Source organism: Clytia hemisphaerica, unplaced genomic scaffold, assembly GCF_902728285.1.
Source record: "Clytia hemisphaerica strain Z4C2 unplaced genomic scaffold, Clytia hemisphaerica genome assembly, whole genome shotgun sequence".
Taxonomy (NCBI): domain Eukaryota; kingdom Metazoa; phylum Cnidaria; class Hydrozoa; order Leptothecata; family Clytiidae; genus Clytia; species Clytia hemisphaerica.
The window spans coordinates 1,702,238-1,726,731 of record NW_027103247.1 but is presented as its reverse complement, the minus strand read 5'-3'; the positions used below and the strand labels follow the sequence as shown (position 1 = coordinate 1,726,731).

Here is a 24,494-nt window from a genome sequence, read left to right as displayed (position 1 = left end):
AAGTTCGACAGACCAACAATACATCCATGGACGAATTTGAGATTTTTGGATCCTATCATCAACAAAAATAAAGTAGGCCTGTTGAAAGCCTTTCATATATACATCTATAAGAGTAATAACAATTAACGAAAATATTAACATGTATACACCTTTATTTATCTGTACGCAAACATTCCATTCATAAAAACAATTCCAAGTTAAAATCCTTAGTGTATGCGAGACTTTGCTCGATGAAGGGATGGTTAAATTTAAGGTACAATAGAACTACAAAAAAAGAAACCCAATTATATGGTCATTCGATTGCACTGAAAAAAAGTTTGAAAAGTACGAAAACGAACTGTATAAATTATTAGCAAAAATAAGCTCTACAAAAGTTCTAAAAAACTCGATAGTAGTTATAAAAATAAACCACAAAATGAAATACACCCCTGTCTCATAGCCCCGGTGGAACTTTTTTCCTCATTGGGGATAAGAATTTCATTGCGAATAGTTTATTTCGAATAGGGAAGGAATCAAAGTTAATTTCCCAGCAGTGGGACTGAAATTTCAGGTTTTTTTCCTACCGAGACGAAATTTTTGTCAAATTTTTCAGTTGGGCGGGGGTCCCAGCGGCTCTGTGAGATAGAGGTGTCGAAATCGCTGGGTAGAAATTCTAAAATCTTTTACTGCATTATTAAAGCTTTCGTAATGAGAATCTTTACAACAAGTGTCTTTGAAGACAATCCGGTGCTAGATTGTCATGCATGCAGGTAATCAGCTCTGTCTGTTGGATAGTATTCGTGGAGCAAGTAAAACAAAACCATTAAACATAAGAAACCGAGAGGAAGCGGCTCCACCGTCAAAATCTTGCTACCGCACACGATAAACGATTTTCATGTCCTAACTTCTACCATTAGTCTTGGCATCTCAGGCAAACAGTTCTTTCTTTCTTGCGTTCGGTTGATCAGTCTCCTGTAGAAAAGAAAATTAGAATATATTAGACTTCACAAGCCAACATAGCTCAAAGATAATAAGTGCTTCTTTCCACCTACGTTTGCTAAATGACTCTGAAGAGATTTTGTACTTGGAGTGATGAAGACGCAAACATTGAAGGTGCTGGGTAAACAATTCAGAAGTTTTCTTACCTTTTGAAGACGACTTGTAGAGATGTAGACAAGTAGATGACGTTTCCCTTCAGGGTTTGCACTTAACTTTTCCTAAAAAAAAAATACCAAGAGCTTTGATTTCAATATAAATGGCTTGTACCAGAAAAAGTCCAAAATAGTATTCAAGGTTTTTACGCAGAAGCAAACGAGCTACTCCATTAAGGTAGCCCGGTAGTCTGCACAATTTAGGTAGCAGACATGACTACAAACTGTTTCCACACTGACTTGCCAATGTTACTGTTATCTTTCTAAGGTTTTGTAGAAGCAAACGGGTCACTCCATTAAGGTAGCCCGGTAGTCTGCACAATTTAGGTAGCACATGACTACAAAGTGTTTCTTCACTAACTTGCCGATGTTACAGTAATTTTTCTAAGGTTTTGTAGAAACAAACGGGCTGCTCCATTAAGGTAGCCCGGTAGTCTGCACAATATAGGTAGCACATGACTACATCTGGTTTCTGCACTGACTTGCCAATGTTACAGTAATTTTTCTAAGGTTTTGTAGAAACAAACAGGCCGCTCCATTAAGGTAGCCCGGTAGTCTGCACAATTTAGGTAGCACATGACTACAAATTGTTTCTGCACTGACTTGCCAATGTTACTGTTATCTTTCTAAGGTTTTGTAGAAACAAACGGGCCGCTCCGTTAAGGTAGGCCGGTAGTCTGCACAATTTAGGTAGTACATGACTACAAATTGTAATTGTTGCCACGCATTTATGCTTGCCTATACGAAGTGTCTCATTCAAGAATATTGATATCGTTACGAATCTTGCTAGAATATATCCCTTATGCTCTTGTGATCATTAAGTGAAACAGGCTCAAACCATATTTGTAAGATTGTAGGTAGGTAGGAGGTAGGTTCAGTAAAGTTAACATATAAAAAAAATACTTATCTTATAATCGCGTCTTGTCTTTGCTCTTCTCCCCTCAAAAAGAATCTCTTCAATTAGACTATGTTATAGTCTAAGACGAATCACTATCTAAGAAAAAAGCCCAAAGCCGAAGAAAATTCGCAAACGGGTTTTTTTGCCGAAAAGTGTTAACAGTCGGTAGAGTTGCCAGTCTTAGACTATACGATTTTGGTACAAAATACAAAAACAGCCCAAATCGTACGAATTCGAGTTTCCGTATGCGAGGCCAACTGTGTTCGGTATTCGAAAAAATCAAAACAAAAAAAAAGAGGCGGGAGAGAAACTGAGATAAAAAAGAGGGATTCCAAGAAATATTATAGTTCTCTTTGGAGACCCTCTTCAGTAGCGGCCTGGCTCAATTTTCTTGGTGGTGCAAACTATGAAATTGGCGCCCCTGGTATTTTTGTCCTTATTTGCGCCCTCCACCATTAAGTGAAAATATTAAACTGTAAGAGCAGTGACTGGTTGAAAGTAACGCCCGGAATCTCTGAGTTAGCAAACTTTTATTTATACGAAGGTGGTGGTAATGACAACTTGATATCTATTTCCTTGTTATTTCCTGGTGTTACTTTACTCTCCATTAAATATCAATGGCTGAAAGAGGCCCTAAAATTCAGAAAGTTGGCAGGAATAAGGATTCTTTGTAATTCTGGCGCCGCAGGCAAAAAAATTTGGTGTAAGAAAGGTCAAACAGCTCAAAAGATATTCTAAAAAGGAGAAAGTTAGTCCGCATAAGACCACAAAAACCACAGCGAGCAGTTTCGATCAATCTCTCATCTTGGGGGTGAGCATCCTCTTTAACCCCTGGTGGATACACAACACTTCTCTTGCTTTGACTTTATGCATGTTGTTAATAGTTTTGAAAAAATTCGTAAAATATAAGGAAGCGCCGCAGGCGAAAAAAAATTTACATTGCACTTATAGAAGGCACTAAAAACGTGTCAAAGGGCGCCAAATCGCCCAACCAAAGATCAAAAAAATTTTTGGCGCCCCCTTGAAAAGCTTTTTTGGCGCCCCTCTCAGGTCTTTCTGGGTGGTGCACTGCACACCCTGCACCCCCTGCCAGGCCGCCACTGACCCTCTTCCTTTTATTCCCTTTATATTTTCTTGGAACTACACTTTCTTTTCTTAGAAAACAATTTTTATAAACAGTAATTTTTTTAAGAAGTTTGTAATTTCTTTGCAACAAGGATATCTATCTAAACTTTCACCTTATAAATTTCTTAAAAAACATCAAATCATGTAAGTTTGTTTGTATGTTGTTTTTTTGCCTGAGGATTATATCCTTATATTTACCCCTTTTATATATTAAAGTCCATGTAAATAAAAAGTTATAGTATATTCTCCCCACCACCATTTGCCCAAAGACAAAGGATATGTATACAAATCATTGACAGTTTTATAAATACTTGCAATTTTGAATTTGTGACTTTCCTGTTTTGTTTGATGAAAAATCTTATGATAAATTTGCAGGGAAAAAGTAAAAAACCTCCAGCTTGTAAAGCTTTGCAGTATGTTGATCTTGCTTTGATTTGAGCTTGAATTTCTTTCTACCCAAAAAGAGACGTTAAAAATGAGGATGAAATAGGAGAAAAGTTAAGAAATCCCAAGAAATTAGCTTAAAATGGAATTTTTTATAAGGAACACGTTTATAAACTCGAGGCTGAAAATGGTTCAAAAAATAAGGAATTGTTAAGGAACTTTGAGACTGAAATTCTCTGTAAAAATAAGGAACTCCAGGCTCAGAGCAAAGTTAAGGTTCCTTATAAAAAAAACAACGTGTATTACAGTCTCGACTAATTCCAGAAGGCTGATGTAAATTTTTCCAAGTCATAATCTCAAATTATATCAGGACGTCAAGTGAAATAAACGTTGGTGGAATATTCCAAGTCATAATCTCAAATTGTACCAGAACGTCAAGTGAAATATTCCAAGTTATAATCCCAAATTAAACCGCGACGTGAAGTGAAATATTCCAAGAAATAATCTCAAATTGTACCAGAACGTCAAGTGAAATATTCCAAGTTATAATCCCAAATCAAACCGCGACGTGAAGTGAAATATTCCAAGAAATAATCTCAAATTGTACCAGAACGTCAAGTGAAATATTCCAAGTTATAATCCCAAATTAAACCACAACGTGAAGTGAAATATTCCAAAGTTATAATCTCAAATTGTACCAGGACGTCAAGTGAAATATTCCAAGTCATATCTCAAATTGTACCAGAACGTCAAGTGAAATATTCCAAGTTATAATCCCAAATTAAACCAGGACGTGAAGTGAAATATTGCAATTTATAATCTCAAATTATACCAGGACGTTGTGAAATATTGCAAGTCATATTTTCCCATGCATCCAATTTCTGAATTTCTGATTCTTACCTAGAAAATTTAGAATAATAATCTGATAATTTTTACAGGTACAACTAGGTAACTGAACTTCTCGACAATTCAAATCAAAATGAGAAAATAACCTTTTAAGAGTGGAGATATGAGGGTATTCACATATCTAATGAAACACTGCCTGTGATTCATAGGATTCATAAGAAATATACAAACTGACTTACCTACTTAGTTTCTCTGTGTCTTTTTGCTATATGTAGACTTGTTGAAAAATCATTTTAAAACAGCTTCTACAGAAGCATACTTGAGGAATAAGTACTCCCTTAAACTATGTTATCTTGTAGTCTCAATAAAACAAATGAACCAAGAAGAAAAAATCCATAATGAGCTGGATTTTCACAGAAAAACCATAGATCCATCTTGTCCTTGTGTCTCTTCCCAGTGACCAGCGTGTTTTTGAACCAAGCTCGGCCTTCAAACTTAGGCGGTTTTCACCACGGATCGACTAACCAGTCTCCTCACTGGTTAGTCCAAGCAAAACCGCAAAATCTTTTTTATGCCAAAGAGTTATCGTCCGTTTCTTCGAAACTCTCCCGCCGATTTTTTTCCGTATACCGCCATAACGCCATACCGCCATTTTTTCCCGCCTCTACTATCACTGTAACGGACGATAACATCGTCTACTCTTCAATATACATACAAAACTTCTCACAAAAAAAACTTCAAAAAAATGTTAAAACCTTCGTAGTGAAATTTTTCATTCAATAAACTATTCTTTTGGTTAAAAACAAAAGAAGTTTTCATGCTTTAGTAAATCCTTTTATTTCGCTTCGCGCACTTTCTCTATAGCTCTAGATATTTTATCTGACCGCCCTAGAATATAAGAAATTTTATCTAATTTTCAGGGCCGGCGAATTGGTTTTAAAAGTGAAGGGGCTAAATGATATAGTGACTAAGGAGGCCCCACCATGGTTGGGGCCGACGGGCCGGAAAATTTTTGAAATTATGGTACTCTAGATTGGCCTAGAAGTGGTCTAAATTTAATTTTTGTGAAGTTATTGGAATGAAAAAATCAAAAAAGTTAGGCGTTTTTTTATACTGATAATCACCAAAGAATATACTACTATATAATAACAAAATGAAACCTTTAAGTAAATAAAGCGGACTTTTACCTGTTCAAAATTCACAAGTAAAAGTAGATTGAGAGTATGCTTTAACAGTAAGTATACAGTAATAAAAATAAAAATTTTCCAAAGTAATTAAAGCAATGCTCTCGAGTCGACACAACTCTCTACCAACTCCATCTAAATCAAGTTTATCCGTTAGATTTTTATATGGATATGGAGCAAAGAAAGATTGTTAAACCGTTCTGGCTTCATTGTTGAACGTAGCCACGTCTTTTTTCTCACCCTCTCTTTCTCTCTCTCACTCTTTTTTTTTTTTGGCAAAAAAGTGGGGGGGCTACAGCCCCCCTAGCCCCCCCGGTTTCGCCGGCCCTGTTTTAGGATAACGTACACTTATTTCAAAACTCGAAAATTTTAATCTTAATTTAAGAAATGAGTTCTTAAAATCAGTTAAGTTTTCTTAAATTGAGATGACTATCTAGCTTAAGAAAATTATTTTTTACAGTGATATGGTAACTCAGGGAAGTTATGGCATGTCTCAAAAACATAAAAATTGCCATAATTTCTGGAAAGCAATAGCCGGCAGAAAATGAGCAAACCAATGATTTGATACGAAGGGTACCATAAAGAAGTTTCACTGAAGGGATGTTACCTAATTGTTTACGCCCTCATTTTCGTGAAAAACCGCAAGCGTAAGCGTATACGTAATAAAGAGTTCAACGCATTGCATTGTCACTTCTAATCGATCTTCCCCAATTAGGAGCACCCTTTAAAACAAAAGATTTCATTAAGGAAGCATAACCAAAGAATGCATGCAATGAACAAGAGGTTTCAAACACGGATGACTTGGAGAAAAAATTCGAAACAGTGCAAACAGTGTTGTTTATGTGCAAAGACGAATGCAGTTATTGAGTAAAACAATTACCATAAATATGTTTACGGATTTCGAGTGATGTATGGATATCAATATCAACAAATCACAGGCGACTGTGAAATATCAATAAAAAATCAACCAATGAGAAGCCTTAAGTAAAATCAATTAACATGTTTTAATAATAGATATAATAGATCTCGTGAACCTACTGGAAGTTTTTCGCAAGATTAACGAAGCATGTAATAAAACGCTGAATAGCCCAAAACTATTCATATAAGTAAGATTTCCTCTGCTTTCTGCCTAAAAACGCTGCCGTATAGCCGAAAACGAAAGTGAAACTGAGAAAACGTCCGCAAATTCGGACCCAGTTCTCTTCCGAGACGGAGGCTAATGCGACTACAAATAATTCGGTTCTTACATTTCATCTTCCGATATAGAATAAACTCAACAAGATCCGGTCATCTTTTCTTTTAAAATCTAATATCAAGGTCAAAGTGTTCCAAACAACCATTTAACCTATCTTATTTTATGGCTCAGAAACTTGGTCTTAAACCAAACAGTTGGAAAGGCAGCTTGACGGTTCATATATTAGACTGTTAAGAAGAGTTAAACATCTTTTCCGGAGGAACCATCCCACTAGGAAAATTATTTACGGACCTCTGAAACCTGTCTCAACACTCTTAAGATCTAGACGAACACAGTTTGCGGGACACTATCTTCGTGCATCCTCTGAAGTGATTTCAACCCTTCTGTTGTGGAATAAACCAAAGTTGATATCAAGAAAACTTATTCCCTGACATTCCCTGGCACCATCTGCAGGGATACCGGGCTCAAACTCAGTGATCTTGAGATTGCCATGAAAGACCGTGATAGCTGGAGAGCTAGAGTGGAATCCATTGTCTCGACCGCGGTCGAGCAATGATGATGATGATGTTTTGAATTTTACAAATTGGGCTCGGTTAAAATTCATTTTGTTCAGAAACACCCCAGTGGATTTTTAAACTCCACCGGGTTACTGAAACAGGAGTGTTACAAGGAAGAAAGTCACTCAATATGAGTCAAGATAGAATGGAAAAACTCAAAATGAGTCTTCTGGTTATTTTGTTTGTCACTATACCCGAGGGGCAAATCACTCGAAAAATGGTGTACGAGATTTATGTTTTATTTTTGATTTATTTATTTATTTTGATAAAATTTATTTATTTATCTCTAATTTATGAATAGGAGTAATTTTATGGAAATATTTTTTCAAATTATAACGAACTGATAATCAAAATTGTTATCAAAAAATTAAAAATTTATTTATTTTTTATTTATTTATGATTTATTTCTGATCTATTTTTGATTTATTGATTTATTTCTGATTTATTTTTGATTTATTGATTTATTTCTGATTTATTTTTGATTAATGATTTATTTTTGATTTATTTTTGATTTATGATCTATTTTTGATTTATTTTTGATTTATAAAATTGTGTACGAGATTTATTTTAGTGATTTGCCCGACTATACCAACTATTTTCGAAAGGCACGAACTTTTTCGAAAGGCACGAACTTTCTTTCCAAAAGCACGAACTTTCTTTCCAAAGGCAAGAAGTTTTTTTTCAAAGGCAAGAACTTTTTTTCAAAAGGCACGAAAAAAAGCACACTCGCCGCTTTAAGACCAACTAACTGTCAGCTCTACTGTGATTTTGACGTCAAATCTTTGTCTTGATCGTACTGAGTCGGTATGTTTTGGAACTTCAAGCAGCTGTATTTATTTGTGTGTTTTAGTCAGAGAGTTGTTGTAATAGATTTTTTTGCTCAGAATTTCGTAGAAAAGATGTCACGGAACCCCAGGCTTGACCCCCTACTATGATACAGTCTGCTAGACATTAATATGGTAATATTTATGCTCTTAATCTTCGATTCTTTCTACACAGTGTAAAAATATTTGGCCCATCATGGCGGTCAATAACCTTTAAAATTTTTCTGGTCGGTCCAAACTATGGTGGGGCCTCCTTTTCCCTCCCTCATACATCATAACAATATATTCAAAGATCTGATCTAATAAATAATCCGTCCCTGGTAATATCACACGTAAATTAAGGAAAGCTCCGGTCCAGGGGAAGGGGTGCTGATTTGAAAAAGTTAGGAGTGTCATTTCAAAAATTTGACTTTGGCCCCTCCAGAAATATTTTCCCACAACGCCAATGTTTTGATCTAATTGGAATTTATTGTCAAATTTCCTTTAGTGGTCGAAATACGTTTTCGTTCGAAAAAGAGCTATTTACCAGCCCTCCACCAGCTGGCAATAGCTCAGAACTACTGCATTTTCGGCCCAAAACTTTTGTCTAAAACCCATTTTTCGAGCCAATTTTAGTGAGAAAGTAACCATTGGAGAGACCTTTTTTAAAAGTTGTCTTCGATCTTCGAAAACTTTTCTACCCTTAAAATGATTTTTTGCAATTTTCTTCTCAAAATTGAACAAAATTTCTAATTACAATTGATTTTTCGAACCTTGGAGAAACAACTTTTGAAATTTCAGATTTTTTGTAATCGTTAGAGAGACTTTTGAAGGTGAAAAACCGACCCTTATTAACGTCCATACCCCAGCACCCAGTTTTGCCTAAGTATTGCCTCCTTTTGGAGGGCGAGTACCTGAAAAATGGGGAAAATTTAATCGGTATCGCTATTTGAACGAAAATATATTATCGGTATATACTGATCATATAACAAGTACTGATATCTTCCAACGGTTGACCAAAAAGTAAGATTTTTCGCAGATCAATAAAACAGCTGGGATGAGTTTGATCAAGAAAATTGAGTTAGACAGGGTTGGTCTAAAAAGCAGGGTAGCCAATTGGGATAGCCAATTGGGCTAGGTTGTGGGGTACCTAAATATTTTACAGACCAGAATAAAAATACCGAAAATGAATGCATAGAACCACATTTTACTGACCAGGGAGCATGGATCTGATTGATACTTAGATTGATCATGTATGATTCCAAAGATAAACAAAAATATAAATTACCACGTGTTAATGCACGAGGAGTAAGAAATAGAGCTTCATTATAATAGAGCTATTTCAAAAGACCTTTTGTACCTATTATAAGCTGCCATATTTAAACATTTTGAAAGGAATTAATTGTTTGAAACATCTAAACATGATTTAAATTAAACAATAGATTCAATAACAAAGGATTTTTAAGATATGACAAGATTAGAGATCATATGGCCTAAAGGCGATTCCAAAGCTATTATCATCGAATTACAGCTTCACGGAAATAACAATTAAAAACATAAATAAAATCTAAATCTAAAATATTAAAAACTGTTTTGTATATATTTTTTATTCGGGTCTGTAAATTTTCAATCGAAGCCAAGAAGGAAGACAAAATGGCGCCAGGTCTCTTGAGAAGTAACAAAGTTCAGTACATTTGGAAAAAAGGCTATTGTGGCTGAAGTTCGAAAGGAATCTCAAATTCTATTACATGGAATCATTAACAAGATGTTGTAATAGTTATTTCCACATTAAACAGGTTTCAGATTTCAAAGGTTTAGGCAAAAAGAGGTACCCCATAACCTAGCCCAATTGGCTACCCCATTGGCTACCCTGCTTTTTAGACCAACCCAGTTAGACATCTTGAAATCTTGCTTGGATGTGCCTTGTGCAACTACTAGCTACATTATTGTTGAGCATAATTTTTTCCATGAGATTTTCTCATCGCCCCTCAGGCGCATTTTCGATATATAGATAATTGAGCTCTGTATAAAAAAAAAATGACACTTCCCAGAACCCATACAGCGTGTCCCGAAAAAGTAAAATCCTTAAAACTCATTATACGCTTTTTTTATAAGAACCAGTAAATTTTGGCTGAGCCTGAGATTGTGCTTAAATTTCTATTGTTCCAAAAAATTGAACTATTGTTCTAAGGGCCTAAACCTGAGGCTGGTGTTCTTATTAATAAAAAACATGTATCGAAACTCTAAAATCCTCTGTTCAATCAACAGGCATTTTAATCCCCAAGATGATTGAATTGGTTTTTGAGAATGAAATATTAAGTATAGTCCGTTTTTTTTTTTGGGACACACTGACATGCTGTGATAAAAAGATTATGTAGCGTAGGAAAGAAATTTCCGTGAGAAGAATAATGTAAACGGACCAAAAAGTCGAAAAATGAATAAGGAAAGGAACATTTTTTAAAAATCAAAATATTTTTTAAAAATGTTTAAATCTGTATCCAGATTTATTTGTCCCTATGTTACTCACATAAAAAAATTAAAACGGAGTAACCATTACACGCATTTTTTATAAGAGTGCTGTATATTCAATTCATCATAGATATTCTTAACTTTTTGGTTGAAATCATCCTGAAATATTCTTACAGTATTCTTAGATTAAGATGAAAACCAGGCCTAAATCTAGCAATTTCGGATTTTTGTTAAACTTCTTAGCATTGCTTTGAAGTAAATGGCAATATACAGGTAAAAGGCTATAGAAATGACATTCTTAGCTTCAGTTGCCTAATTCCATGATGGCAATATTCTTACGAGATTCTTAATTTTTTGGCCATTTTCATCATGGACATTCTTATAAAGTGTATTCTTATAAAAAAAGCGTGTATAACCATCCATTTTTAGTGATTATTGGTTGTCATTTGGCCCAAAATCTACAAAACGGTCCTGGTCAATGGGAAGAAAGCTAGAATTATCGTTAACCTTCCAACGGCGGATTGAATCTAGTGTTTTTTTTTGTTTTTGCGTTTACATATTTAACATTATACACGCATGTGATAGAGTATAATCGCTATAATGATAATGTGCTAAAAATAAGGCGACGAAAGACAGTTGAACAAAACTCTCCTGTAATCTTATGAACTATTAGAAACGACGTATTAATTTCAAACAATGTTAATAACGATTGCTTATTACTAGTAGAAAAAGTGTAATGATTAACTCGTTGACAGCCCACAACAAAAGAAACTCACATAAACTTATACACTTTTTTATAAGAGCCAAGAGCTGAGGCTCGGCTGTTCTTATTTTTTTGGCACTTTGAGTCTCAAATTGTTCTTATCCTGTTCTTATTTAAATAGTTAATTGAGGTCTTTTAGGCGTTATACCCAATAATTCCTACTTTGAGGCCTTGAAATTGAGTAATTTCAGGCTCAGCATCGTTCTTAAAATTTTCTTATAAACAAAAGTGTATGCAGTACTTCAAAAGAGTTTTATCAATGTTTGAGACGTTATCATGGGTTATTCAATTTGACTGAAGTTTGATTTTTTTTTAAGAGAGTTGAAAGTAGGAGACTGTTCATCTAACGTTTCCAGATCATCTAAAAAGAACGACAAATAACTACTAAAAAGCGACAAAAAGAACGACGAATTTTTAAAGAACGACAAATTTCATATTTTGCCCTCCACAACCCCGACCGAAAGTGACTGTTCCACCCCTACAGATTCATTCCTCTTTGATTGTCACGGGAATTAACTACTTGTGGTCTAAAAGAACGACATATTACGCATGCGTATTAGTCTCTATTTGGGTGAGCTGGAAACATTACATGAACTAACTCGTAGTGGTTTGGTTTAAATAGATTGACTTGGTGGAAAAGGTTTGTTCCTATATTGTTTTTTATATCCGTAAAAAAGTAGACAATTAAGCCAAAAAGAAATCGTCGAGAAAAAAATTTTAACCAAATTTGAAATCGATCCTTACGGTGCGTTTTGATGAAAATCTTTGGCCTTTTTAAGGCAAAATATGGTCAAATTTTACACCCTGAGAGTGCACTTTGGAAAGCTTGGAAAAATGTCCCTTAAGAGCCGCACGTATTGTCGTTTGTTTACCTTGAGTGCCCATGGGGTATTTTGCCCACCGAAACGAATTTCGGCCAAATTTTCCAGTAGGGCGGGTTCCAGGTCTATGACATAAGGGTGTCATTAACTTTAAAAAGTGTTTTAGACTAAACCAAAAAAGCGGGTTTACCGTTTGTAGGAAAACAAAAGAATTATTTTTTTATCTTGGGATGAGGGCGATGGTCTCGAGGGCAATTGTTCTCGGGGATAAAATGTCTGGGATAAAATGTCTGGGAGTAATTGTCCAGGGTGCAACTTGAATTTCCTACCAAGTCATGTGAGATCATGTCACCGGTTTGAGAAATAGCTTTAACTGGTCGATCTTACCCTTCGAGATTTACATTACGCAGGCACTTAGCGAGCACTTAGCAGTTTTAAATTAGATAAAAAACGACTTTAGTTAAAAAATTTGGCGAAATAATGAAGAAAGAAGAAAAGAAAAAATAACCCTTTCGTGAAAATTGTAGGCAAAATGAAAATGAGTGCACACTTGGGAATAGACTTTGGTTATTCATTTCATCCTCACTAGTTATTTGGTTATAGAGACATGGGTGTTTTATTGACAGCGAAAGGTCTCGATACAGTTCGAGATAAACTTCAAATTCATTGAGATCGTTAACCATGATATTTAATATCTCGATGACTATAAGACCGAATTTTCCAGAACAGAACTTTGCTCTAACATACTGTTCTATTTCAAATTTCAGTCAGACTTTAGACATTGAAGCAGACTGATCTAATCATGGTTGATGACAGTAGTCAACAGAAGGTAAGAGAATTTTTTGTTACCCTTTTTTACTGAATGAATGATATTGAAAACTCGTAGAAATTCTATCCTGGTTATTAACCGACCCGGGGGGGGGGGGGGGGGGGGGGGGTACTAGGGTTGCGAGCTGACTGAGAGTGGGGGGTGCCGCCCGACTTTCGACCCTCGGACCCTTATCGGGACTAAAAAGGAGAAAACAAAGGAAAATTTTGTGAATTTTAAGACCCTTACCGTATTTCGATCTTTCTGGGGGTAAAAAGTTGAAATTTTCCCATTTCTCCTACCCTTAGTGGGACTGAAATTTGATTTTCTGATTTTTCCGACCCTTAGCGGGACTTAAGTACCGCCTAAGGACCCTAAGTAGCCCCCCCCGGGTTAACCGAGGAGGTCCCACGAACAATACCCTTACTTTTGAACTCTTTGTTGCAAATCGATTTCGATCATCAGACGAAAACAGTATGTGAAGAATAGTTAATTTTCTGAAATGTCAAGAGGAAGATGCAAAATGAATTCTAATTAAAAAAGTAATTGGGGATTTCCCAAAAGTCATAATTGATGCTGGTAGATCTCAGGGAATTCCCAGAACAACCTGAGATGTAATAGGAGAGAGGGACCCTGTAATCATGGACTTTGGCTTTATCTCGCTAGAGGAGAATGAGTTATAAGGAACAGTCATAAAAGATTTTCTTTTGACTTTTTGACAATCTTGCATCCAGAGCCACATGCACAATTTTGACCTTTTTTTTTACTCAAATGAAAAATTCAAGAAGAAATCACCGTAGCATTTTCGTTAAATTTAGTGTTAAAGCTAGAATCCTACGATAACTCGCGGTGAAAAGTTAAATATTCACCCAAATCACCAGAGTGGTTTATTTTGATTTATCTGTGAATTCTTTCTGTGAGTTTGAAATCTGCTTTGTTGACATTTTTTGAGAATTTTTCCGTGTGATTTCTAACCCTCGTTAGTTGAACAAGTGACCCTGACTTCAAGTAATAGATAAGTAATCTCTTGCAAACTTTCCACACATTTGCATACCAGGTCTGATTGATATTTTAATTGAAGATACCCTGGTCCAAAGATTCAGGATAGGATATAGTCGATTCATCCATTTTACACATTGAATAAGTTCATTTTATAAGGTGAATAATTCAAACAGCATGTAAAGAAAGCCGTTATTCAACAATAAAGTATATTGAAGGAAACTCAGTGAATTCTATGAATGAACGACATAGCAAGAGCTAGATTCTGCTAGATTTAGATTGATGAACTCAAAGGGTTTTTTTAAAGGCATACACGTGACATTGATTGCGTCGGTATATTGGCAAAATCACGCGTTTCACGGGATTTCAAAACATACCATGTTTTATTGAAAAAGGAATGATGCAATTAACTTTAACAATTTAATCATTTCTAATTAGCTCGTTTAGACTTTTGGACTTTGATCCTCAAAATGTAAACAAAACAGGAACGAAATATTTTGAACTGTTCTGTGAAATACAAAGTATGCTCTTTGCAGTATAAATACGACTAGTTGTAACTCACATAAAGAAGCTTTTAGTGTATTGTATCTATTTTCTCCAAAGAGGAAAGAAGAAAATTTATGAAGAGGTTTAGAGAAACGAAAAGGTGAGATATGTTTCTAAGCTGGATTCCTCTTTCCTCGTTGTTTTTGTTTTTGTAAGAAATTTTAGTACAAGGTTCTTTGCTAACAGAAAATTATAAATAAAGAAAGGGAGAAAGCGTGAAAATTGATATCTACAAGTGAAGTCGAATTTAAGAAGAATATATTTTCTGTTTGAAAAATTCTTTGTTTTCATTTCACTATGTTTGAGTTTCTTTTTCTTTTTCATTTTCTTGAAAATATGTTTGCTTTCAAACGGTTTGGAAGAACAAATTAATATGAAGAAGAATAAAAACAAAAAATATGAAAAGGTGTGTCGTAGGAGGTTAGGCTCGAGTGAGAAGGTTTTCTCATGTAGAAAAGTTTTTCATGTTTTCCTTTTTGAATTATTGAGAAATAATAGACTTTCTGTTTTTCGATTTTGCTAAATGCTTTTTTTTGTAGTAGAAATAAAGTTCATGTTGCATGCAAAGAGATAAACCAGGTACAGTAAACCAATTTAAAGTTTCTCTGGAGATTTTGAGGTTTTATGACTTTATGAGGTGTTTGTTGGGATTTTGCTTTTAAGTTTTGGATGAAAAGTTTATGATACTAAATACACCCTTGTGTCACAGACTCGCCAGGACCCCAGCCCAGCCCCCACTGAAAAATTTCCCCAAAATTTCGTCCTCGGTGGAAAAATACCCTACAATTCCAGCCAACTGGGATTGACTTTGATTTCATCCCCAATTAAAATTCAATGGAAAAACTTGCACTCTAAACCATCTCCACTGGAATTTTTGATCTTGGAAACAATAGAATTTCAATCTTCCTTGGGATTTCAATAGACATTTTCATCCCAAACTGAGAACAAAACTTTCACCACTTTCATCGAGTAAAAATCGAAAAAAAATTGTGAGAAAGTCTCTCTAAGGGTCCCAAAACGCCAATTCTTCCTCTCTCTAAGGGTCGATTTTCAATTTTTGGCTCGGACATACCCGTAACCTCGTAAACCTAGTTACCCCCCCCCAAGGTACATAGGACCTAGACTTTATCAAGTGAGGTCAGCCAGCAATGAAAAGTTGACGATTTTGTTTTCATACTTGAGTGTCCTGACAGGGGGGAGTGGGTATTATTTTGTTTACATAGATATCCTGTACAAAAAAAGTTTGTTTACATTCGTGCATGAGAAACCACACTTTGTTCTGTCTGACGAACCTTTGTACTATCACCATAAAGTTCAAAGTTCAACCGGGAGGTCTGTCTGACTTTTTTCATCAAAACGAGAAAAACTAGTAAAAAAACTAGGTTCGTACTCAGTTGTCAATCAACTGAAAAACAATAGATTTTTCATCAGGTTGTCAATCAAACTCTTTTTCATCAGGAAATTAAAAATTGATGATCAAAAAAGGGGAGATATATCGCTCTGTAGAATCTTTCAGTTAAATAACAACAAAAATCACAGAAATAGCACAATCTAAACCAAAATCGCCGCAAAAACATATAATTTCATGTCAACATAAATATCCATTTATGTAAAATCTGCGTCATAGTAAAAAAAATCGTCAAAAAAGGTAAAAAAGAAAATCCTCGAAAACTTCTTATTTTATTTAAATCAACTCTACAGACCCGAGTGTCTATAGTCTGAATCGCAGGGATCTCCATAGATATCCTTCCTATAAGAAACTTTTTTCGCTAGAGGATGAGCAGAAGCCTAGATTGCCTATAGTTTATAGTTTATGGTTATAGTTTTACTTTCAAATACCATACTGTACCAAAACTCCTGGAGACCACCTAAGATACAAAGTTATCCCTTTCTTTCTGGACAGACTGAATCGAGTCCCTTAAATTTCGATTAAAATTCCTGCGACATTTTTTGAAGGGGGAATGAATGATTACTAATTCACTGATAAATTTTATAAGTTTTTTAAACGCTTATGATTACCAGCATATTCAAGCTGAGTAAATTCAAGCAAAAAAAAATTAAAAAAATGCTAAAAAGAAAATACCGAAAGTTTAGCCTTTGAATGTTTTTGTCTTAGTAGGGTGCTTGGTAGATGATTGCGGTACGTTTCTTATAGGAGAACAAACTATCATAAGAAGCTTTGCAGTCTCTAAAACAACCGATTTCTCAAGAAAATGGACAAAAATACTCACAAAATGGTGAAAATAAGAACACGCTAAGAAAATTTTTAGGCTTTAAACCCAAAAAGTTAAGAACATTCGAAGGGTTCAAAATTAAAAAAATGTGTATTCCATGACTCGATGCTATTCTCGAAACGAATTAAACGGTTTCACCAATTCACGTCAGCTTTAAACAGCATGGTGTTTTATGATTAAATACATATACTTTATTTAAGTTTAATAGATTTAACCAACACCTAACTATTTCCATATGCGATGACGTCTATCGACTCCATATTTGAGTTTTGCAGTGTTTAAGAAGGATTTATGATTTTCCAGCTGTCATCACGAACCAGCCATCTTGCGACGATCTTTTTCTAGATACCCTTAACCTTGGCCTGAAGACTTTAGTTTTAATACTAGATAGATAGAAGTATTATGACTCTACACATATGTAGAACGTATTTGGACGCCTTTTCAAGATACTTGTAGTTTCAATGCTCATGACAGTCATGTCAGTAAAATAAATCCATTGAAGTTTTTTTAACATGCATAACAAGACATTGCTGAGTTTGTGGATACTTCAACAAGTATGATGGTGAAATGCAGTTAGGCGAGACCAATTTGATTAGTTGTTTTACGGGCTCGACCGACCCTGAACTTCAAAAAATTGAAATAAAAATAAAATTGATTTTGATACTATCTTTTTATTTTCATTGCTTTACAGACTACAAAATGTTCAAAATTGTGGTAATTTTTCCAAGGTTTTGAAAATTTTATGTCCAATTTTTCATTTAATCCATGAATTTCGACTATATTTTGCCTAAAAATTGTCAAAAATTGTCAAGAAAATGCACCGTAAGGGTCGATGTTTCAAAATTTTCTGGCACTGTAAAGGTTCGATTTCAGAAGCCTAATTTTTGGGCCGCACGTATGGTCGTTTTTGAATCGAGTGCCCCCCCCCGGGATACTGACATTACCCTAAAAAAAGAACTAATCCTTAATACACGATAATATCATTTGTACGTGAAATAAAAGGAATTCAAATTATAGTCAATGTCTTACTGAAAATGACTTAACAGAACTCATTGATGGCTCGTTATTCGCTAATCAACTGACATTTGTAACACTGGACACACCCCTATAGTAGACAAATAAGGAAAATCAAATGAAAAGTAGCTAGACTAAGGGGTTTCGTAATGCTGAAACACACCCCCTCTTTAACCTTAGCAAGTTATCTATGACGTGTAAACGATTTTCAACAAGAGCTCTACAACGAAGCGTCCTCTCTACACACCTCCATACAAGTTTTTTTGTTTGATAATGAAATTATTTCTGCGTCACGTGACTTGGACTTTCTTTTAATAAGAGGTCTGATGGACAGAACGAAGGATGATTCATTGCAATAGACCATGAACAACAGACTTCGAGGTTTCATGTTGAACGATAACGATTTTGAGGTTGTTGTTTTTTTGTGAATAAAAGAAGAGAAGACACAGAAATTTGAGACCAAGTCAATTACAAGGTTGGATCATTTTTTAATTTGATATCTTTTAAGTCTATAGGTCTATGGGTCACCTTTGAGTCATGTAATTATTTCCAGGAAAATAACATGAGAATTGCAGTAGTTTTTGTTCAGAGGTCAAATCAAATGAATAAAATGGTTAGAGAAACGTAGAAGTAGTGACATCTCATTTTTTACAGCATTAGATGATTTAGGGCCGTCGAGCACCATTACTTTTTTTCTAATCCAGGGACAGGTTTCGAATCTAGGGGACAGTAAGGAGATCGGTAGATTTGTTTTACTGTTTTGTTTTACTGTTTTACTGAAAATTCTGGACTATTTGGGAACTAAGTTCAGCATTGTCCAAGAAAGCTTCTACAAAAATCAAATTCAACTTTGAAAAATGCGATCGACAAAAACTGACAACATGGCCTTTTCTCTAGGTTCCAGGACTAGAATCCGAAAGTTCAAGTTGAAAAAAGTGGAAGTGTATGGGTAGCAAATGTTTTCTAATTTCTTCGAGAGAAGTTATACCATTGCAACGAATTTTATTACAAAACACTGTTTATTAATATCGAAACTTCTTCAAAATTCTTGTTTTTCATTATAATAAATGAAGTTATCAAAGTTCTATAAAAATATATATTTCACAACATTTGAACGCATTAGAGGGCTTAGTAAGAACTTGAATGAGGCTTATGTTTTGAAGTAAAAATGGTGTGCAAATGACGTCAACAGTGACGGAGAGATCGATTTGGGACACTGAGCGCTTGATAATGGTCCTTGAGGAACTTCTATTTTGTTAACCCGAAATTTCATACAATGTTTTTACTAGTGAAACGTTGGCAAACCAATGGTGTGAGATAAAATGGGGCTTTCATGTTTATAAACGACGTAGGAAATCATAGGATTTTTACAAGATTTCGAAAGAATAGCACCACCATTTGTGAAAATGGGGTAAAACTAAAATTATTGACAAATATTTTTGTCTTTGCCAATCGATAACTAGCTTATTTGCAAGTTCTTTTCAACGTACTTCACAATAAACGTTTTTATATCATTTTAAAATACCATCTCAAAAACATTATTATCAATGCTAAAGTGATAATGCAAAATTTTTATATATACGTCAGGAAGTGTATAATTATCTCCTTATATCCTGGATCATAGGTTAATTAGAGTTAATGAGTTAATCAGAAACACACCTCTAGTTCGCCCTTTTCTACAACTGAGCTATTAAATCACAACATGAACGAAAAAAGTTTAAAAAGACTGCTTAGTAACGCAAATATTGTTTTGATAGCAAAAAACTTATATTTTGCATTATCAGTACGATTACAGATTACAAGCAATTTATTGGGTCTTGACTTTCCGCTTCAAAATCATTTAGTTGTTTGCAGATAGATCTGGATAGATTTTGATTTATGTGATATTCTGTCCAGGGAGGTCAGTGGAAAGGCCTTACGTAAGATAAATAAACTTTATCGAAGGCCATCGGGTACTACTGAGGTTTCTCCGTGTTTTTATTTTAAAAAATGCATTCGGGGTGGAAAATTTCTTTGATTTATGTAATAGGTGAATTCTATTGTTTAAGACTCAAAGATAAAGTCGGGATTCCAAAGTTTTAATGCTTCTACTAGTAGGAATAAAACCATTTTTTGTTTCCAATTTTTACTGGCGTATGGCCGATACTTTCGTCAGAGAAGGGGTCCCATACGGTTGTGACAAGGGTCAGATCTGAGTTTGAACCATGAACTTTACTTAGGAGGCGTATTGAAGGTTTGTTAGAGGTACAAACTTTCCTATTTGAATGCTTCATACTCTTTATTTGTCGCTGTGAAATATTATGCCTGAATTTTCTTTTTCCGGAAAATAACAAACTCCTGAATTTGCGTGAAAAAATAAATGTCAATATTAGCAACAGCTATCATTTAAAATCTAAGGATTGCATACTTGACATGTCATACGTGATGGAGATTATTTTAGAATATAAATGTCTTGGGTTCTGGGTGAAATCGGCAAGTTTTATCTCGAAATTGGCAATTTTAACTTAACTAATAACTAACTTCACTTTAAGATCTTGAGAGGGGCTCAATCAGCCGTATAAGCAATAATCTATTATAGTTCTTTCAAGTTTTGAGCAAAAAAATTAGCTGTAATAAAGCTTGATATTCTGACATTCTAAGAGGGCTTTCTGATAACTGACAAAAAGTAGAATGCTGAATCGCTAGGTTGTTTATAATTTGGTGACTTAGCTTTCGTTTTCGTGTTATAAAAGTAAAAAGAATTCACCAACAAACGAGATGACTTCTCTGAAAAAATATCCCTTTCAAAACGCTACAAGACTTTCTCTTCCGTTTTTGTTCAAGATAAACTAACAATCAACGTCAAACCGAAAGTTTATGTTACAGAAACTAACATTTCGACTTCCTCCCTGTTTTTCTAGCTTTTAACAACAACAACAACAAAGATGGTAGCCAACCAGCAGACCACACCAGCACCAGTCATGGTCGAACCAGCAAAATCATATTTCACTACTACTTTCATCAAAATGTTTTCAGCCGGAACAGCCGCTTCTATTGCTGAAATAACCACTATACCCATCGATACTGCTAAAGTGAGATTACAGGTAGGTCTCAGCTTTACTTTACACCCCTGTGTCTCACACTGATCTTCTCTTTACTAAATGTAGCTAACCAACATTGTGTGAAGTGAAAATCTTTCAAATAGGTGGGGGACCTTGATGCTGACATATTGCTTAACCTTTTTATAACCTATGTGTTTCATACTGGCAAGAATCTCCTATATCTCCCAACATCTAATCCTTTTCTTCAAACTTTGACTCTTAATCTAATAAATTAGCCAAACCATATTAAACTAACACATGTGTATTTTTATTTTACATAGATCCAAGGAGAAAGCTCCACCAGTATCGCCGAAGCAAGGTCAAGTCTCAAATATCGTGGTATGATACATTGTATCTTTACCATTTCTAAAGAAGAAGGCTTCAGTTCTCTTTACCGTGGTCTTGTGCCTGGAATCCAACGTCAGTATTGTTTCTGCGGAGTACGTATCGGTCTTTACGACCACGTCCGTAAAATGTACGGAGATACAAGCCAGGGAAAACCAAAATTATTGGTCAAAATCGCTGCAAGTATCACTACGGCTTCTTCCGCTGTTTTGATGTTCCAGCCTACGGAAGTGGTTAAGATCCGTATGCAAGCTGCCGGAAAAAAATTGCGATACACGGGTACTTTAAATGCTTATCAAACGATTTTCCGTCAAGAAGGATTAAAAGGACTATGGAGAGGGACCTCCACTAATGTAACACGTTTGAGTTTGGTCAATTGCACTGAGATTGTGATTTATGATTATATCAAGTCGTACGCATTATACAAGAATTGGATGCAAGATGGAGTTCCGCTTCACTTCGTGTCCGCCCTTGGCGCTGGCTTCATCACCGTCATGGTGGCGTCGCCGGTAGATGTGGTCAAGACTCGATATATGAATTCCGCCACTGGATCATACAAAAACCCAATCCACTGTGCTGTCTCGCTGTTGAAGAATAACGGAGTTACTGCCTTCTATAAAGGGTGAGTTGGACTTTCTTTCTTTTTCGTGTAAATAATGTTGGGGAAATTCAATTTTTTAATCAATTTTCTCTTTTGCACTCTGGACTCAAAATAGTTTGAAAGTAGACTGCTTCGTTGCCGCAGCAAAGTATTTGTGAAATATCTAGATTATAAGTTGATTTGATGCGGTTTAATGATTACAATTTATGAGAAAACACATTAAAGACTCGTCAGAATGTCCTGTGGTTTTGAGTGTTGATAAATTTACAAAGTCAAATTTCATCTAAAATGGTTTGATTCGTACATTCGTCGCGCAAAAGAAAGTGAACTAGTGAAAAATCATGTTTTTGAACTTTGTACTGATTCTGTCAACACAAGGACATGTCTCAAACACAAGGAAGTGACCGAAAACCAGCGTAGGATCAATAAACAGTAAATCATAAAGAAAACAAAAACAAATAACCACAAAAGAGAACCCGGTCAATCGACACTCCATGTTCGTGACGCAAAACAACCCATACTTTGCAAGTACTGGGGAAAATTTGCGAACAAACCGTTTTGATAAAGCTTAGTCACGAATATGTGCTTTGTCGTACATCTTTTTTATAAGAACAAGCTATATGAGCATTAGGCTTCGAGTACCAACAAATTTAGGAACATGTTTAAAAGAACATTTATGTCCCCATTTATAGGCTTTGCATAATCTAAAACATGAAACTGAAAGATAAAGTCAAAATTACTTTTTAAGATACTAAATTGGATTAAAATGTCTGATAGCTTTCTTGTGCAGTAACCCCGGAGTAACCCTGGGCGAGGCAAAAAGCAATACTCTTTCTAATCTACTTTGTACTGTTATTGTCTGCCTTAAGATTAAGCAGAGCTAAAAATAACGATTTTTTGATTAAATTCAATTACCTTATGACATGTTGTGAGAATACTAGTACACTTTCAAAAGGCGAGTGTGTTATGATAACACTTGACCTCTAGCTTGAGATTACACGTGACCTCTAGGCTTGTCGATTTGTTTCCAAAGTTTCAAAAGTTTCAAAAAGGTACTTCCCGTCTTGAATAAGAATTAGCAATAGTAAAACAATAAATATTGCAGCTGCCTTAATAATTGAGCAATCCGAATAGTACTTTTGGCAGCATATACAGGGGTTGGTCCCTAACACAAAGGATGCCTGAAAAAAGTAGAACATCTTAATATCTTTTTGGGATATTCAGTCCGATTCAATGTGAATTTATGCTGCAGGGTGCATTAAAAGCACATCTCCCTGGTTGACAAGGGTAGCAACCCTGTCTGTCGAGGTAACTTTTATTTTAGTGAAATCTTCATCTTACCTGATTAATTTTCTTTCGTTTAGATTTATCCCATCTTTCACACGTCTCGGTTCATGGACGATCGTTTTCTTCTTATCCTATGAGCAAATCAAGAAGTATTTGAATGCTTGAGAAGTAGGATGAATGAATGATACACGAGAACACAACTTTGTAAATGACTTGACTATAATGGCAGAGAAGTTCGCTGGTGAAGACACTGTTGGGTTGAAGTCAGGGAGAAGATTATTAGCAGGCATTGGGTTCGTTAATATGCAACATCCGTTAAAAACATATAAAAAAGAAATCCCAATCCCAATCGCGAATTAGTCATTTGGTAATAAGCCTTGGTGATGACTTGGAATCTGAACTTATGAGAAAAAGGTGTGAGCAATTTTGATATAAACATAAAAACGAAATTTATTTTCAGTGCCATGTTATGATTTTAAGCACAAAAATATATATTTTGATCTTGTGAGGGTATTATTTTCAATAAAGCTGCAGTTTTCTAACTCAAGCACTAAAATGACCTCGCTAAAGTTTGAGGAAAGAAAGGACTACGTCATAGCACTTTCGGACACAGAATTTACATGGTGCTTGTAGGCATAATTCATTGTATAACTTTTTAACTTTTTGGGTGTTTTAAATCCAAGATAAAAATATTATTTTATAGTAAAACTTTTTTCTATGATAATAGCTTTTGAATTTATTGTCATTTGTGTCTTGATCATTTGTCTTGATAGAGATAATAGATTAGTATAACACTTTCTGTGGCTGTGTATTTATAATGAGAATTTCGCGGTTTAGATTAATTTCATGAAATTTGCGTGTCATTTTTAAAAAAGAACTTCCAGGAAATAAAGTAGAGATTATAAAGGTTTTCATGCAGCAAAAATTTTTGTAAAATCTCTTTTCCTCTAGATTTGAGAGAAATTTCAAATTTGATCGCCGTTTTTGGGGCCACATACTGTATTTATAATGAGAATTTCGCGGTTTGGATTAATTTCGTGAAATTTGCGTGTCATTTGCAAAATTTAGTCCAATGGGCTCTTCCAGAAAATGTCCGTAAATGGGGGGGGGGGGGGGGGTTTGGAGGATATATTGTCCGGGGGTAGCGAAAAATCATCAAAATTTGCCTTGTCCAGGGGGTAAATTTGCTCTGTCCGAGGGTAATTTGGGTTGTCCGGGGGGTCAACTGATGCTTGTCCGGGGGTAAAACCCGTTGCCCGAGGGGGGGTCAAAAGTCACTTTGTTCGGGGGGTAAATCACTGACAATTGTTATATCCTCCACCCCCATATTCAATTTTTTTCTAGAAAAACCCAATGGAAAATTCTAAACATAAGGTCAAGTTAGTTAGGTCAAATTTAGATTCGC

The 24,494-nt window shown here is 35.1% G+C and overlaps 1 protein-coding gene across 4 annotated transcripts; it reads left to right on the top strand.

Annotated features, from left to right (window-relative positions):
- Positions 1-11,955: 11,955 nt before the first annotated feature.
- Positions 11,956-23,884, top strand: LOC136822570 (dicarboxylate carrier UCP2-like). Of its 4 annotated transcripts, XM_067078865.1 has the most exons (5): positions 11,956-11,994; positions 12,943-13,004; positions 20,677-20,859; positions 21,138-21,823; positions 23,167-23,884. In XM_067078865.1, exons 2-5 carry the CDS (start codon positions 12,978-12,980, stop codon positions 23,252-23,254), a joined length of 984 nt encoding a protein of 327 aa, XP_066934966.1. In that variant the 5' UTR covers positions 11,956-11,994; positions 12,943-12,977; the 3' UTR covers positions 23,255-23,884. The 4 variants fall into 4 exon arrangements, with proteins under 4 accessions (XP_066934966.1, XP_066935105.1, XP_066935175.1 ...); XM_067079004.1 differs by lacking the exons at positions 11,956-11,994; positions 12,943-13,004 and adding an exon at positions 14,203-14,628; XM_067079074.1 differs by lacking the exons at positions 11,956-11,994; positions 12,943-13,004 and adding an exon at positions 15,030-15,107.
- The last annotated feature ends 610 nt before the right edge of the window (positions 23,885-24,494 follow it).